This window comes from Neoarius graeffei, chromosome 13, assembly GCF_027579695.1.
Source record: "Neoarius graeffei isolate fNeoGra1 chromosome 13, fNeoGra1.pri, whole genome shotgun sequence".
Taxonomy (NCBI): Eukaryota; Metazoa; Chordata; class Actinopteri; order Siluriformes; family Ariidae; genus Neoarius; species Neoarius graeffei.
The window spans coordinates 27225011-27241959 of record NC_083581.1 but is presented as its reverse complement, the minus strand read 5'-3'; the positions used below and the strand labels follow the sequence as shown (position 1 = coordinate 27241959).

General features: G+C 41.8%; 2 protein-coding genes across 7 annotated transcripts in view; one reads left to right on the top strand and one right to left on the bottom strand.

The window, feature by feature from the left end:
- Positions 1-4346, top strand: part of lrp1ab (low density lipoprotein receptor-related protein 1Ab) — a 348035-nt gene extending 343689 nt beyond the window's left edge. For both annotated transcript variants that reach the window (XM_060937437.1, XM_060937436.1), the window contains one exon: positions 2504-4346. In XM_060937437.1, coding sequence (XP_060793420.1) covers positions 2504-2641 — 138 coding nt within the window. In that variant the 3' untranslated portion in view covers positions 2642-4346. The remainder of the gene's footprint in view (positions 1-2503) is intronic.
- Positions 4347-8663: 4317 nt separating this feature from the next.
- fmnl3 (formin-like 3) overlaps positions 8664-16949 on the bottom strand; it is a 109331-nt gene continuing 101045 nt past the window's right edge. For 3 of the 5 annotated variants that reach the window (XM_060937431.1, XM_060937433.1, XM_060937435.1), the window contains one exon: positions 8664-10023. Coding sequence is in view for 3 of the 5 variants with exons in the window: in XM_060937433.1 (XP_060793416.1) it covers positions 9959-10023 (65 nt within the window). In the remaining 2 variants the exon portion in view is untranslated. Of the gene's footprint in view, positions 10024-16286; positions 16333-16949 lie in introns of all 5 variants that reach the window. The other 2 variants (XM_060937432.1, XM_060937434.1) reach the window with 2 other exon arrangements.

Here is a 16949-nt window from a genome sequence, read left to right as displayed (position 1 = left end):
ACACCTAGCGGACAATCGATATTTTGTATAAAAAGGGGGAGAAAATCATCTGGATCTCAGTATGAGTCGAACAGCCATGGTGTACAGATCTCATCACCCTTGGTCTTGGTCTTCAACATCATCAGTTGTTCTCCACCATGGATGATCAAAGAGTCCGTATCGATGTAGCCGCCAGCACGTCTTTCCGCTTTATGCTGACGGCGCGCGTGCTGCATCCCTTTATATCCGCGGAGCAGACGCAATTCATACCCCCCGCATGCGCAGTGAAGGTCTGCATCCGATATACATCCGCGCAACATCCCCTTTGTTTCCGTTAGGCGTACGTGATGCAGCCCCTTCATCCGCTATGCATCCGCTCTTTCTGCTATGCGTCCGCTTCTCAGTTATCACCGGTAACCCCTTCGGAGCTGTCATCCACTTCCATCCGCTTTCATCCGCTAGGCTTCCTATGAACATGCGTTTAACATCCCCGCTATATACTACCCACGTCCGTTCTTTTCCGTTCTGTTTTTGCAAATTTTCGCCAATTTTGTCCATTTCTGGAGCGGATGAAAACGGATAGAGCCACCCCCGAAATTTTGCTCATCCGCTGTGTCCTTTTTGCATACGTTTTGTGTCCATCGGCCAGTGGGACCGGGCCTTTATACACCGTACTGAAATGTCCATGACCAATCCATAAATTATTAGCATCCGTAATGCATCCGTATTAAAATCCGTAACCACTCCGTATTTTGTATCGTTTTTTTAATCCCCCGCTGGCCGAAAGGCCCAAAAGGGGATTATGTCATGGCGATTTCCATCTGTCCGTCCTGGGAAGGGTGCTCACCTTCTGAAATCAACTCCTCTCACAGTGTTTGGAGGAATTTCACGAAACTTGACAGGATTCTTTGTTGTATGTCGGTAATACACATATTGCAATTTCATTAAATTTGGTCACATTTTACCAGAGTTACAGCCCTTGATTAACAAAATTATAATTTGACAATTTCATAAGAATGTGTTTTTCTTCTGAAATCAACTCCTCTAGCAATTTTTGGACAAATTTCTCGAAGCTTGGCAAAAGGCCTTGTTATATGACGGTAATACACGTATTGCGATTTAATTTCGTTTGTGAAAATTTTCCCAGAGTTTTGACCTTTGATTAAATAACTCTGACAATTTCATGAGGGTGTACGTTCTTCTGAAATCAACCCCTCTCACAATTTGTGGAGGAATTTCACCAAACTTGGCAGGATTCTTTGTTATACGCATATTGAAATTTCGTTTAATTTGGGCAGATTTTCCCAGAGTTATGCCCTTGATTATTAACAAACTTGTACTTTGGCAATTTCATCAAGGTGTGCTTGCTTTCTGAAATAAACTCGCAATTTTTGGAGGAATTTCACGAAACTTGGCAGGATTCTTTGTTACATGTTGGTAATACGCATATTGCAATTTCGTTCAATTCAGTCACATTTTGCCAGAGTTATGGCCGAGTTGTCAGCGGGGCATATTGTGCTCTCAGAGCACTTGTTGTTGTTATATTTCCGTAGTCGGTGACCTATCCGTATTATATCAACCATCGGAGTGTGTGCATGGGTTGTTTTGAAGTCCAAGCTGTACAGTATGACCTGGAATAATAATACTTGGGGGGGGACTTCCATGACTGTTCCTAAGTTGCATGCATTTACACTACTGTTCAAAAGTTTGGGGTCACCCAGACAATTTTGTGTTTTCCATGAAAAGTCACACTTTTATTTACCACCATAAGTTGTAAAATGAATAGAAAATATAGTCAAGACGTTTTTCTGGCCATTTTGAGCATTTAATCGACCCCACAAATGTGATGCTCCAGAAACTCAATCTGCTCAAAGGAAGGTCAGTTTTATAGCTTCTCTAAAGAGCTCAACTGTTTTCAGCTGTGCTAACATGATTGTACAAGGGTTTTCTAATCATCCATTAGCCTTCTGAGGCAATGAGCAAACACATTGTACCATTAGAACACTGGAGTGATAGTTGCTGGAAATGGGCCTCTATACACCTATGGAGATATTGCACCAAAAACCACACATTTGCAGCTAGAATAGTCATTTACCACATTAGCAATGTATAGAGTGGATTTCTGATTAGTTTAAAGTGATCTTCACTGAAAAGAACAGTGCTTTTCTTTCAAAAATAAGGACATTTCAAAGTGACCCCAAACTTTTGAACGGTGGTGTACTTCCCTGAGCTTCAGGACCAAGAGATTTTATAGTCGGGATTATAGTTGTGGTGTTTCTGCTCCAGACTGAAACTAAATTCAGGCAGAGGTACAGTCATAGTTGTAGTTACCGGTGTTGTGGGACCGGGCCGTTAAGAAGCAAATTAACCAGGGTGCGATTTTGTTAAACAAAAACTATAAAGCGAAGACCTGTAGATCGTTGTCGGGGGCGGAGTTTAATGGACTCATTTTAGCTATTTGCCTCGCGTCTTGAAGTCACTGTATCGCTGTGCACTCTTTGACCTCTGCCCTTTCCTCACCCAGCCCACAAACTTCACCAACCCGGTGTACGCGACGCTCTACATGGGCGCCCACAACAGCCGCAACTCTCTGGCCAGCACGGACGAGAAGAAGGAGCTGCTGTCTGCAGGGGACGAGGACATGGGCGACCCATTGGCATAGAGCTGCCTGCGCCAAGCTGCGTCCACCTGTCTGCCTGCCCGCCCGTCTGCTCACCCACCCACAGACCCCCATGCCTTTACAACACCGGAAGAAAAGCAACAAGAGAGCGAGAACACTGTACAAAATGTAAAAAAAAAAAAAAAAAAAAAAAATGAAGGACTACTTTTGTATGTGATTGCAGTATTATATTTTATTCTTTCGGTCTGGAAAAAAAAAAGGAAAACATTTTTCTATGCCTTTTTTTTTTTTTTTTTTTTTAAATCATCACTATCTTAGCGACCCTCCCACCCCACCCCACCTCACCTTCTCTCTATTTCTCTCTCTCTCTCTCTCTCTCTCTCTCTCTCTTTTCCCTTCCATGTAGCCTCTACCTCTGTGCTAAATGAGAACGCAAACAACCGTAACAGCTTTTGGTTTTTTTTTTGGGGGGGGGTTGTTTGTTTGGTTGGTATTTTTTGGTATGAATTGTATAGAAGTCGAGGAAGTAGCCACGATATTTTTCTTTATTCTTGTTAGTGAACCAGTAAGGGAGAGGAGGGGGCGGGCTCAATCCCAAATCCCAATGATGGTACCAGATCTGTTTGTATGTGTATTGGTACTGCTGGAGGAGAGGTGTGTGTGTGTGTGTGCGCGCGCCTGTGTGTGTGCTGAAATTTAGGCTTATGATTGTCTTACTTGTTGCACAGATTTGATTTTATATCTATTTACATAATATACATTTTAACACGAGTGCGTGTGAGACAGGAATACAAGCACGTAAGGGACAGCAGGATGTAAGGCTTTGAGTGCTTTTAGAGATTGAATAAATGGATGAATGAAAAAGGTGTTGAAATACATGAATTTTTTTTTTTTTAAATGAGAACATTCCAGCGTGTGTATGCAAGCAAGTGTCTCAGCAGTCCAAGGAAATGATTCGTTTGAATTAGGGAAGAAAAAGAGACTGATGGACAGTGGAGCAGTGGACACGTCTCCCTTGATGCTGCGTCTTCCAGGATTTCCGGGACTATGAGGACAAAACGAGAAACGGATCGTTAAAGGGATTTTAAAGGAGTGTTTCTGCAGCGCACTTCACTCTGATGGGAACTGAAGTGTCTTTGTTTTTTTGTTTTCTTTTGCTTTTAATAGTGCAGCGTCTTCTTTCGTTTGAAGCTCTAAGTGCATTCTGCTGTGTGTGTGGAGTCTCCAGACTCTGTTGCCCTCCTGCCCAGACTCACTGCCTCGCTGCTACCTGTTGGAAAAGTGAACAACTCCACAGACTAATGCATGTAACACACAAAGGTAACATGTTAACAGTGTTCACTCAGCCTCCACCTTTTGCTTCGTTCGTAAACCATCCAATGTAATTTAGTGAAGTCTGAAGTCCTTATTTTTTAAATCATAAACTGCTTACACACAAAGCTACAGCCGTTTCGGTACTCCTGTTTACTTGTTTTAATTGTTTTGTTGGATTTTTTTTTCCTTTTATATATGCAGAATAATTAAACTGCTTTTTCTAGTAGAAATGCATGGTGGCCCAGCCCTTCTTTTGGACAGACAGAGTAACGTTTCACTATTTTTTTGCTGGAGAATTTCATAAACTACCGAAAAGTAACGGATATTGTTATAATTACGAAATAAAATCAGTGTGTATAGAAAAGAGATGTGGCTTCTGGTTCTGCATCTGAGAAAGAAATGTTATGATGATTAAAGGTGCCATTTGTAATTATTTAAAGGTTGGGGTTTGTTTTGTTTTGGGGTTTTTTTGAGACTTGGTAATCACCATGTTTGAAAGAATACCTATGGAGTCCAAATCCTGACACACACAGTTGATTTGAGGTCCGTTTCTGTGCAGTAGGATCCTGTAATTGACTTCACTCAGGAGTGGGATGTGTGAACTCGGAAAACAGGAAAGAATGTTTTGCTCTCCGGATGACATTAGTGATCAAGCGTTTGAAGTATTTCCTTTCGTAAACGTAGTGTTGTAGATTTAACCAAATTTTGATTATCACTTCACTACTTTAATTGAGTTTATAGTCGTATTTCTTGATGTTGATCAGAGTTGGAGGTTGGGAATTCCGACTTATGAGCTTTGATCGAACACGGCGTTCACTTCAAGCAAAGGCCCTTTAACCTCCTAGGGCAGGGGTGTCAAACCTGATCCATAAAGGGCCATGTGGCTGCAGGTTTTCATTCCAGCCATGCAGCAGCACCCTGATTTGGCTTATTCAATCAACTGACACACCCACCCTTTAATCAAGGGTGGGTGTGGCTGCAAGTATTTGACTGTGTGAAGACAGTTCAGTTGATTGAATGAGCCAAGTCAGGTGTGCTGCTGCATGGCTGGAATGAAAACCTGCAGCCACACGGCCCTTTATGGATCAGGTTTGACACCCCTGTCCTAGGGCTTAGCGGTCACATGCGTGGACAGCACTTTATGGAAATTCGGAACAAGAATCCACATATGTGGACATACTTTTTCTCTAAAAGTACATCTTATCAAAAGATGATGCTTAGTTTTTATTCTAATCAGGTTCTAATAAGCCCAAATAGCAAAGAGAAATAAAAAATGCATGTAAAAAAACAGCTTGGGCCTTAGGAGGTTAAAGAAACAAAAGTGCAATTCATTTTACAACCAGAAGAGGGAACATTTTACAATTACAAACTGCTCCTTTAAACATTTTCCTTTTTCATGGGTGAATTACACTCAGCGGCCACTTTAAAGGTCATAGGCAACGGTCAGAGGTGAAACGTAGAATATCAACTTTATTGTCTAGAAGAACGACCCAAAAAGCAAATTCAATCTTCCTGGTGTCTAATTTGCACCCTAAAATCGAGTAAAATGGTTAAAATATACTGTTTTGCCCAATTTCCGAAGGCTTGTTTACATCTCAGTTAGGCGCACTTTCACCGCCAGGGGACCGTCGTCATGACGTCATTTAAGCCAAACAGACTGGGAGCAGCTCTGTGTTTACTTGCGAACCGAGCACACGTGTACGGACTTTGGTCGTGAGAGGTTGTGTAAAATGTCTGATAGCGATTTTGAAGTAGGAACTCTCCAAATTGAATATCGAGAGGTGAAACCATATATGTATGAGCCTATGGCCGTTGCGAAGCAATCGGTGATTGTGGCTCACTGGTTTGACCGTGCAGCCTCGGAATCGGACAGCGACTCGGCCGACTCTGATCGCGGTGACCCCGGACCTCAACAAGACTCGCGCCCAAACGATTTATCTTGGTAGTTATGAAAAATTCTTACTTTCATCATAATACTAAATAAGAGCCCTTTTGAAGAATAATTAAACCGCCCTCCCTAGTGGATATAGGGAACGATTACTTGACAGTGCGCCGGTAGGCCACATTAGCCTGCCATCCATGGCATTATACTATTTATAGCTGACTAAATGAGGAAATATCCCTTTCTCATTTCCACAATGACTGTACAGGATCCCTCAGGATTCTTGACTTGTCAATTGCAAGCAAAAGTAAAAATGTTCACCTCCAATCTTCTCCTTTTTGCTTGAGTGTTGCTGCTCCGTTTCTTCTTTGACTGCTTGATTTTGTTTCACGCACACAATCCACACCCTCTGCCTCGTCTCCTCTTTTGGAAAAAGCCAACCCTCTTGCTCTGCCTCTTCTCCTCTCTTGGTAAAAGGTAAAAACTTCTTCCTGAACCGGTCCCGTTGTTACAGTTCACTGCACAACAATAAGGCATGGTTTTTCTTTGGAAACTCCCGAACGCACATCTGCACTCAAGCCGAACAGCAATGTAAGTAAACGGAAATGGACTCGACTCAAGCAGTTTGTTTGGCTTAAGTGACGTCACGCGCCGAGTGGTCACGAAAATCGCCGAACAGAAATTCGCCGCGATCCACGCTAACTTATTTTAATTATTACTTATTAACAATACTTCTTGGGACCAGAAGAAAATTACAGAGGCTTTTTTAACACAAAGTTTCAAATATGCATAAAATTAAAACTGTTGCCTGAGCTTTAATAGGAACTTGTTCTTGATTCTAAGATTCCTGTTCTTGGCCGCAGGACTGGAACCCAGTGTGTTTTTCTGTTGCATGCTGAGATGCTTTTCTGCTCACCACGGTTGTAAAGAGTGATTATATGAGTTGCTATATCCTTCCTGGCAAAAAAAGGTCGATCCAATCTGGCCATTTTCCTCTGACCCTCTCTTATCAACAAGGTGTTTGTTTCCACCCACAGAACTGTTGTTCACTGGATGCTTTGTTTTTTATTTACAGCCCTGCTCTGAAGGGGGGTGTATACTGGTTTACCTCTGTCCATCTGAAACACCCTTTTTCTCAGCAACCACAAATCATAGCCACTTGGTACCAAACTTCAGCTTGGGGTTCTATACCGTGTGTACTGTTTTCAGGTCTGTCGCACATCGACTTCCTGTTTACCGACTGAACATATAGAATGGATTTACAAAATTTTCATAACTTTTTTCTCAGCAACTACAAATCACACCTGCTTGATATTTGGGGTTCTATACGGTGTGTACCGTTTTCAGGTCTGTCGCACATCGACTTCCTGTTTACCGACTGAACGTATTTACGAACTGTAAAGGGTGGATTTTGATGCTATTTCAAGAAGCAAAATGCTATTTCAGAATGAGTTTCCCAGGATGCTGTGTGAAATCCCTGAGGAGAGACACTGCTTTTTACTTACTTGTTTCAGGGTTCATTATTTGTTGAAGTCAACATTCATAATAAGTGCCTTGTTCCTTCGATCGCTTGCATTCTGATATAAGCGAGAGCGGGTGGATACGGAAGTGAGCAGTAGCTCCCAGTCGATCTTGTTTGTTTTTCGCACCACTCTGTGTAAACTCTAGAGACTGCTGTGTGTGAGAACCCCAGGAGATCAGCAGTTTCTGAAATACTCAAACCGGTCCATCTGGCTCGAACCAACGCCCACGCCACAGTGAAAGAAAGTCATACTTTGAAATCACCATTTTTCCCATTCTGATGTTTGATGTGAGTGAACATTTAATGTTTGAAGCTCTTGATTTGTATCTGCATGATTTGATGCATTGTGCTGCTGTCAAGGGATCGGCCGATTCGAGACCTGCATGAAATAAAACAGGCAGCAGGTGGATGTACGGGTGTTCCAATAAAGTGGCCGGTGAGTATATATTGAATCCACTCGCAATCAGGAATGTCTTTTATTTGACAGATGGAATAGTTGAAGCTGATACAGTGATGCTGTTTAACAGAGAAGTCATGCCTGTACATTCAGCACCTAGACCTTTTTACATGAGTTTCTGTAAAAAAAAAAAAAAGCAATACTAATTAAATATTTAAGCACAAGGTGTAGTGTTGCTCATGTTTCAATCCAAAAAATCCAATTAAAAAAAAAAATTCCCGCTAGAAGAATCAGTTTGGGTTCAAAAATCTGTAGCTAAACTATAAATGTTGGCACCCCCTGCAGTGTTATGTATATATACAGTATTGTGCAAAAGCCTTACGGACCTTTTTCCACAAACTTTTTTGTTATAGATTTCTATTTTATGACTTCTACATTATCGAGTCAATACAAAAACATTTTAGAGTCCAAACGTACATTCTCCAGCACAAAATTAAATGTTGCAGGAAAAAAAAAGTTTGTTTCTGAGCAGCATGTTACATAAGAGCGCACTTTTCGAATTAAACAAGAAAACATAATGAAGGCTACTGGGGTTTGGTGCAAAATTAAGAAGCGAGCGTGACCGTCAAAGTGTCCAGAAGAACTGTGGCTGGTTCTGCAAGACGCTCAGTAAAACCTATAGCTCATTTCCTTGGAATAAAACTGCACTCATTTGGACCTGAGACGAATTTTTTTTTCTCATCTCATTATCTCTAGCCGCTTTATCCTGTTCTACAGGGTCGCAGGCAAGCTGGAGCCTATCCCAGCTGACTACGGGCGAAAGGCGGGGTACACCCTGGACAAGTCGCCAGGTCATCACAGGGCTGACACATAGACACAGACAACCATTCACACTCACATTCACACCTACGGTCAATTTAGAGTCACCAGTTAACCTAACCTGCATGTCTTTGGACTGTGGGGGAAACCGGAGCACCCGGAGGAAACCCACGCGGACACGGGGAGAACATGCAAACTCCGCACAGAAAGGCCCTCGTCGGCCACGGGGCTCGAACCCGGACCTTCTTGCTGTGAGGCGACTGCGCTAACCACTACACCACCGTGCCGCCCCCCGAATTTATTTATTTTTATTTTTTTTAAATTAAATAAAGCAAAGGGTTATCTAACACCAATTATTGACTTTTTATAGTATTTTTATTATTTTTTAATGTAGCTTCATTTCATTATTTTTATGTCATTTTTGGTCGACAGCATTTCTTTACACATGCCCAAGACTTTTGCACAGGACTGTATGAGTGTATATAAAAACATTTATTTTTACAAAAATAACCACTTGGATGTGTAACAATGCAGCTTCAAACCAGGTGCATTCAGGACCACATTAGTGCTTTCACAAGCCAAAAAAAACCCCACATTGTCATTACGACCAGTATATACAATCAGAGAGAACTGATGTTAGCTTAGTATTAACTATGCAAGGCACGTAGTTGCCTGTTAAAATGAAACAGGTCCAAAATAGCAAAGTTTTCTCCTTGAAAATCACTGCACTTTCAGGTAATTGTCTATTTACAGTATTTCAACGAATGTTATACAAAAAAAAAAAGGACAAGATCAGTACAAAAATGATAAGTCTGGCATCTGTAATATTGGGTAAATATTTAAGCAAATAATACTGTCTCAATTAAAAACAGGCACTTTAACAAAATGGAAGAAGACGTTTAGTCTGAGCTGAACCCAAGTGGTGTTAATAATAATCATGCCATTTTAATTGTCCATGAAGACGCAAGAGGGGAACAAAAAGCCCTTGTGGGTGTAGATGGAGTTGGTCGCATCTCTTTATATCTCCTCAGGAAGAGTCTTGTTACTTGTTTATAGATTGCACATGTGAAGAGCCCCATGTTTGCCGTGCTGGCTGTGTGTGTGTGTGTGTGTGTCTGTCTGTCGTCTCACACACCCCTCTCCAGGAAACGTCTTTTCCTTTTTCCCGAACAAGGCCATACACTGATGCGTGTTTGTATGAGTAAAGGAAAGGGTGGGAACGTTATCATCTGTGCTTTTGTAGCGTTGTTGAGAGAGAAAGAGGAACAGGGACTCCTCAGATCCAGAAAGGATTTCCATCAATAAATAAAGGACTCGCCCACCCACTTATAAAACGAACGGCGTTTGCTTTGGTCCTGGCCTACGCTCCGTCACTGTGAGGTGCAGGGAGATAAGCGCAGGGCGGAGAGGGATCAGGGAGGGTCTTTAGGGTCGCTTCCACCCGTTTCGGATCACCGCGTCAGCTCGCAGGAACGGCTGGCTTCGGAGATCTGCGGGTGGGGAAGGGACACAGTTAGAGCAGGGAACACTCCGGTTAACAGGGAGCACAACATTGTCTTGAAATAAGAAGCTGGAGTATAAACCTAGTATTTTTAGGAATCACCTATACATTTGGGAACGGGGGTTTTTTTTTGGATGCAAAATTGTACGAATAATAAATCATTCCTTATTATAATACATTTATAAACATGTCGTAACACTATTCATTGTTAAAGCATTGATTCTGTTTTTGAAGAGAACATGATTATTATATAAATGCTAACACTAATGCTCTAATACTATGTTCATGTCAGAAATAGGGATACAGTCGGAGTCTATTTCTGTCCAAGGTACAATCTACATTGATGGTACCCCTTAGGGCTCATTATTGGACCTCAAGGTAACTGTTACCCCTTTTCCACCAAATCAGTTCCAGGGCTGGTTCGGGGCCAGTGCTGGTGCTGGTTCACAACTCGTTCAACTTGCGAGCCAGCTGAGAACCAGTTTGCTTTTCCATAGCTCGCGGTGCTAAGGGAAGCCACGTCATTACGTCGTTGTATACGTCAGTTACGTCGCTACGTTTGCATAAACCTTGGCGCGAATATCGAAGCAAAAACAACACGGAAGAAGCAGCAGCAACAACAACAATAATAATAATGGATGACTTCGCGTTTGTACAGCTGCTGCTTCTCGTCGCTTAAAAATGGCGATCTTTCGCGGTCTTGTTATTGTTGTTGGTCTTAACAACTCCGCCCCCCCCCGCTGACGTAAGCGGTTCTTTCCTCTGGCCCAGCAGAGAGTTGGTGCTAGCCTGGAACCGGTTTTTCTGGCCCCAGAGCCAGTTCTTTGTCAGTGGAAACAGAAAACCCGGTTCCAAACTAAGCACTGGCCCCGAACCAGCCCTGGAACTGCTTTGGTGGAAAAGGGTGTCCCTTTTTAGGGCCAAAAAGGTACATACATGTTCCCAAGCAGTATATAAAGGGCACAAGTAAGTACCTTAGAGGACACTGCCAAGCCACTGTACCCCTAAAGGCACAGTAATGTACTTTATTTCTGAGGGTGTATTTTACTTTTAGCACTTAAATTAGTCACATTTCTCAAAGCACTTATTATTGACCTTAAACTCAATACACTGTTTACAATTCTTCCTATATTTTGTATTATAATGTTTGTTTAAATCCTCAGTGAACTAATTCTACAGTGCTGCTGTTGAATTCTGTGATCGTCAGAAGGTGGTGATTAATTTTCCAGAACAGCAGCTCTGATCATTATTCACATCGCAGGTTTGTATTAAAGCCCTCGTTCTAACGTTTCTATAGTAACAGCTACACGGCGTTACGTGGTGGAAGCTCTGCGTAAAAGTGTATATGGTGGAGCTGAGGAGATTTTGTCCAGTGTTTATGGAAGGAGTCTCCAGTGTCAGCATCTTGTAACAGTCACTGTTGTGTTACTGAAGAATCTTCAGCACAGAGGGCTGCTGTTTGTGGTTTTCTTTCTTGTTTTGGCTGATTAACTTCGAGAGAGGGGGTGAAAAATCAGAGCGGAGTAAAAGGATGAATGTTTATCGTGGTTATGGTATCGGCGATAACAGGAACTGACATTCACAACTCTAACCTTTTTTTTCTAACTATAGATCGATATCTACAGTGGTGCTTGAAAATTTGTGAACCCTTTAGAATTTTCTGTATTTCTGCATAAATGTGACCTAAAACATCAGATTTTCACACAAGGCCTAAAAGTAGATAAAGAGAACCCAGTTAAACAAATGAGACAAAAATATTATACTTGGTCATTTATTTATTGAGGAAAATGATCCAATATTACATATCTGTGAGTGGCAAAAGTATGTGAACCTTTGCTTTCAGTATCTGGTGTGACCCCCTTGTGCAGCAATAACTGCAACTAAACGTTTGTGGTAATTGTTGATCAGTCCTGCACACCGGCTTGGAGGAATTTTAGCCCGTTCCTCCGTACAGAACAGCTTCAACTCTGGGATGTTGGTGGGTTTCCTCACATGAACTGCTCACTTCAGGTCCTTCCACAACATTTCGATTGGATTAAGGTCAGGACTTTGACTTGGCCATTCCAAAACATTAACTTTATTCTTCTTTAACCATTCTTTGGTAGAACGACTTGTGTGCTTAGGGTCGTTGTCTTGCTGCATGACCCACCTTCTCTTGAGATTCAGTTCATGGACAGATGTCCTGACATTTTCCTTTAGAATTCGCTGGTATAATTCAGAATTCATTGTTCCATCAATGATGGCAAGCCGTCCTGGCCCAGATTAAGCAAAACAGGCCCAAACCATGATACTACCACCACCATGTTTCACAGATGGGATAAGGTTCTTATGCTGGAATGCAGTGTTTTCCTTTCTCCAAACATAACACTTCTCATTTAAACCAAAAAGTTCTATTTTGGTCTCATCTGTCCACAAAACATTTTTCCAATAGCCTTCTGGCTTGTCCACGTGATCTTTAGCAAACTGCAGACGAGCAGCAATGTTCTTTTTGGAGAGCAGTGGCTTTCTCCTTGCAACCCTGCCATGCACACCATTGTTGTTCAGTGTTCTCCTGATGGTGGACTCATGAACATTTAACATTAGCCAATGTGAGAGAGGCCTTCAGTTGCTTAGAAGTTACCCTGGGGTCCTTTGTGACCTCGTCGATTATTACACGCCTTGCTCTTGGAGTGATCTGTGTTGGTCGACCATTCCTGAGGAGGGTAACAATGGTCTTGAATTTCCTCCATTTGTACACAATCTGTCTGACTGTGGATTGGTGGAGTCCAAACTCTTTAGAGATGGTTTTGTAACCTTTTCCAGCCTGATGAGCATCAACAACGCTTTTTCTGAGGTCCTCAGAAATCTCCTTTGTTCGTGCCATGATACACTTCCACAAACATGTGTTGTGAAGATCAGACTTTGATAGATCCCTGTTCTTTAAATAAAATAGGATGCCCGCTCACACCTGATTTGTCATCTCACTGATTGAAATTAGTTGGGTGTTTTCATCTTCAAATTAGCTGTTAATCCTAGAGGTTCACATACTGTACTTTTGCCACTCACAGATATGTAATATTGGATCGTTTTCCTCAATAAATAAATGACTAAGTATAATATTTTTGTCTCATTTGTTTAACTGGGTTCTCTTTATCTACTCTTAGAGCTTGTGTGAAAATCTGATGATATTTTAGGTCATATTTATGCAGAAATATAGAACATTCTAAAGGGTTCACAAACTTTCAAGCACCACTGTGGGTGGGTGTGGTTAGTTGGGTGGTTTTTTTTTTTCTTTGTTTTTAGTTAAAATAATTGTAATTGTTAACAAATTGCGAATGGTATAACACTTTGGCACATACTGTTATTGGAAAATAATCAATTCACCACCTTCCTGGTTTACTGAAGCTTTTGGGATTATTATTACTACTACCACCACCAAATTGCAAATAACTGAGTCAAGTTTCACAGAAAATTACTAGTTTTATAGTTTATATCCTATATTTTTTTCCCTATACTGCATCCTGAAGCACTGCTTTTTTTGGGGGGGGAAAAAGAAACATCATTCTCCAGCCTATAATGTCCGTCAGATCAGATCAGAAACAATGCACTGAAATGACAAATCCTAACAAAACAAATGTAAAAATGGTACAATAATACACAGCATTAAACCATACTGCAATGTAACATGTCCAAGTGATCAGCAAGCTCTTAAAGGCTTTCAGAGAGTGAAAATAAATCAACCTGAACATCTCAATGGTTAAAATAGGTTGTGGTGTTTTGTTTTGTTTTTTAATTAAATTGAAGTCTTGTGAAAAACTTGCTGAAAACCAGAACATTGCATGCAAGCTATAATCATAAGCAGTGACACAGCGGACATGTTAGTGTTCCATGCAACAGGGACAGACATGACCAGCTTAGCTTTTTATATATTATATATACACAGTACAGTCAAAAAGTTTGGACACGCCTTCTAATTCAGTGTTTTTTCTTTATTTTTATGAATTAACATACCTGCCAACCTGTACGCATCTTGCGTAGCCGCTACGAATTTTCACCTCATTGTACGACTGTACGTTTTCACATTAAAAAGTACGCATATCGTCCGGACTCGCATTTCAGTCAAGTTCTCGCTGAAGTTGATACCGCTGATCTGTGAGAAAACTCAAAGCCAGAATGGAACGCTTTGCCCAGTCCCCCCCGCCCCTCTTCCAGAGTGTGTGGCTCTGCCCTCTTCACCCCCTCCCCTTCCGCCTTCGCGTCTCTGACTTGAGTGCAGCCAGGTGGCTAGAGCGAGTCGGGGATTGAAACGTCGGTTAGAGACGTCGTTTTTATATTTGTAACAGAAACGGTTGTGTTTCACGTGTACTCGAGCTTCCTAGCCGTTATTTTGTGCATTTACAACACCAACAGTACAGGCTAGTTCTTCATTTAACTTCGAAGCCGTCACTCGAGGTTGCATATTCGATGCGGTAACCAACGAAACCTGATTACGATTCCTCTCGCGCTCTCATTGAATCACTATGATAAGTACCACTTTATTGATGTGCTCAACAAAACGTAGCGTGTTGTATATCGTAAGGGCAGTCGGTAACTTCTGTCAATGGTAGCCTAGAATGTTTGCAGATGATGTGAAGTCGAAAATTGGTCATCCCTCTTATGAAAAAACCTGCGTGGTACTGCAGTATCAAATGCTTTTTTATACAGTATTACTGCAGTAAATGCAATATTTCGAATGCAAATGCAATAGTTTGCACATGAAAAAGGCATACTACCAAATACTGCAGTGTACTGTATAATGCAATATACTTCCAACATGTTAAAAAATGCAAAAGTCTAAACCTATTGCATGGGAAATTTGTGCATACCATGTTTTGTGTTGAAAGTGCCTTTTTTACATACTGTATTAATTTAATGTGTTATTTATTTTGAAAGAGTGGCTCTGGTTTAATTCCATTTCATTTGCACATGTATTTAACGTTTGTTGTGCTTTTCAAAACGGAAGGAAGTTCCCAAGAGCCATCAATAACAGTTTCCCAAAGTCTATCAATAGGAATGTTTTACAAAACTGGACTATGTTCCCAAGGTCAATCAATAAAACTGGATTGAAAGTGTATTTTTGGTCTGCTGGTTGTGGTCTGTGGGGGCGCATGCGCGCCGGGTTGGGGTGAGGTTGACGCAGGGGGGTACTCATGAAATTTTTTCAAGGTTGGCAGGTATGAATTAAGTCACTTCGAGTCTTCAAGTAATGATGGATGTCGTTTCTCTTTACTTAGCTGAGAAGTCTCATCTCATCTCATTATCTCTAGCCGCTTTATCCTGTTCTACAGGGTCGCAGGCAAGCTGGAGCCTATCCCAGCTGACTACGGGCGAAAGGCGGGGTACACCCTGGACAAGTCGCCAGGTCATCACAGGGCTGACACATAGACACAGACAACCATTCACACTCACATTCACACCTACGCTCAATTTAGAGTCACCAGTTAACCTAACCTGCATGTCTTTGGACTGTGGGGGAAAACCGGAGCACCCGGAGGAAACCCACGCGGACACGGGGAGAACATGCAAACTCCACACAGAAAGGCCCTCGCCGGCCCCGGGGCTCGAACCCAGGACCTTCTTGCTGTGAGGCGACAGTGCTAACCACTACACCGCCGTGCCGCCCTACCTGAGAAGTTCTTGACATCATATTGAGTACTACAGTTGTGGATGGAATTGGACGATTTTTATTATTTACGATTTGATCTCAAACACATTTAAGAAGCAAGAACCTCGTCCACTAATTAACTTTTGACGAGACACATCTGTTAATTGAAAAGCATTCCAGGCGACTACCTCATGAAGCTGGCCAATGGTGTGCAAAGTGTCATCAAGGTAAACGCTGGGTACGCTGAAGAATCTAAAATATGAGACTTTTTTTTTTAAACCACATATGTTATTTCATAGTTTTGATGTCTTGTTCTACAATTTAGAAAAACCTATGAATGAGTAGAGTAGGGGTGTACAAACTTGTGACTGGTACTGTGCCATCAACTTTTAAAATGGCTTCAAGCTCCTTGGATCTCATCATATTCTTACTTTTTTTTTACGCTCGTTCAATTCCAGAGCAATACAAGAGGGTAATGTTGAGCAATGTACAAAGCAATGACTCCACAAAATATTCAAAGCATTTAAAAAAAAAAAAAAAGCGCTTTTCCAAGCCTTTTAAGGCACGTTTAACCAGCTGCGAAGAAGCATTTCTGCCTCATGAAGCTGCTGCTGTGCTGCCTGTCTTACCCATCATTTAGTAAAGGCCCATATTTACTCAGCTCGGTCCTCTGCTCTGTTGGAAATGTAGGAGGAAATGATTAGTGAGGTGGGGATGAATGACCGAGAAAATGATATTAGACTGTTAGGAGAAGTGAAACATGGAAGGACCGCTTGCACAAGCCAAACCTCAGTGGGTAACATGGCACAACTGAGTGCTGCATTCAACCTTTGGTTGTTTTATTGAGCAAGATACAAAAATACTGAATAATGAATGTAATATTCATGAAGTGTGTTTGAGCACAAATACAGCACTTCAGTCTCTTTGCCATGGAAGAATCCCTGTGGAAAGGCTTTGCTGGTCCGATTCAATGAACAGACACATTGTCGTTTCCTTTAAACATTCCTCTAGGTGCGTTTCCATCCAAACGTGTCATAAATTTTTTTTTTTTTTTTAAAGATTTTTTTTGGGCTTTTTTCACCTCCACTGGATAGGACAGTGCAGAGACAGGAAACGAGCGGGAGAGAGAGACAGGGAGGGATCGGGAAACGACCCCGGGCCAGAACCGAACCCGGGTCCCCGGATCCACCTGAGCCACGACGCCCCCACGTGTCATAAATTTTAAAAAAAGTTACAGCCTCTTGCTGCCTGAGATTGTTCAAACTCGCAATCGTTTGTGAAAACCCTGAAGT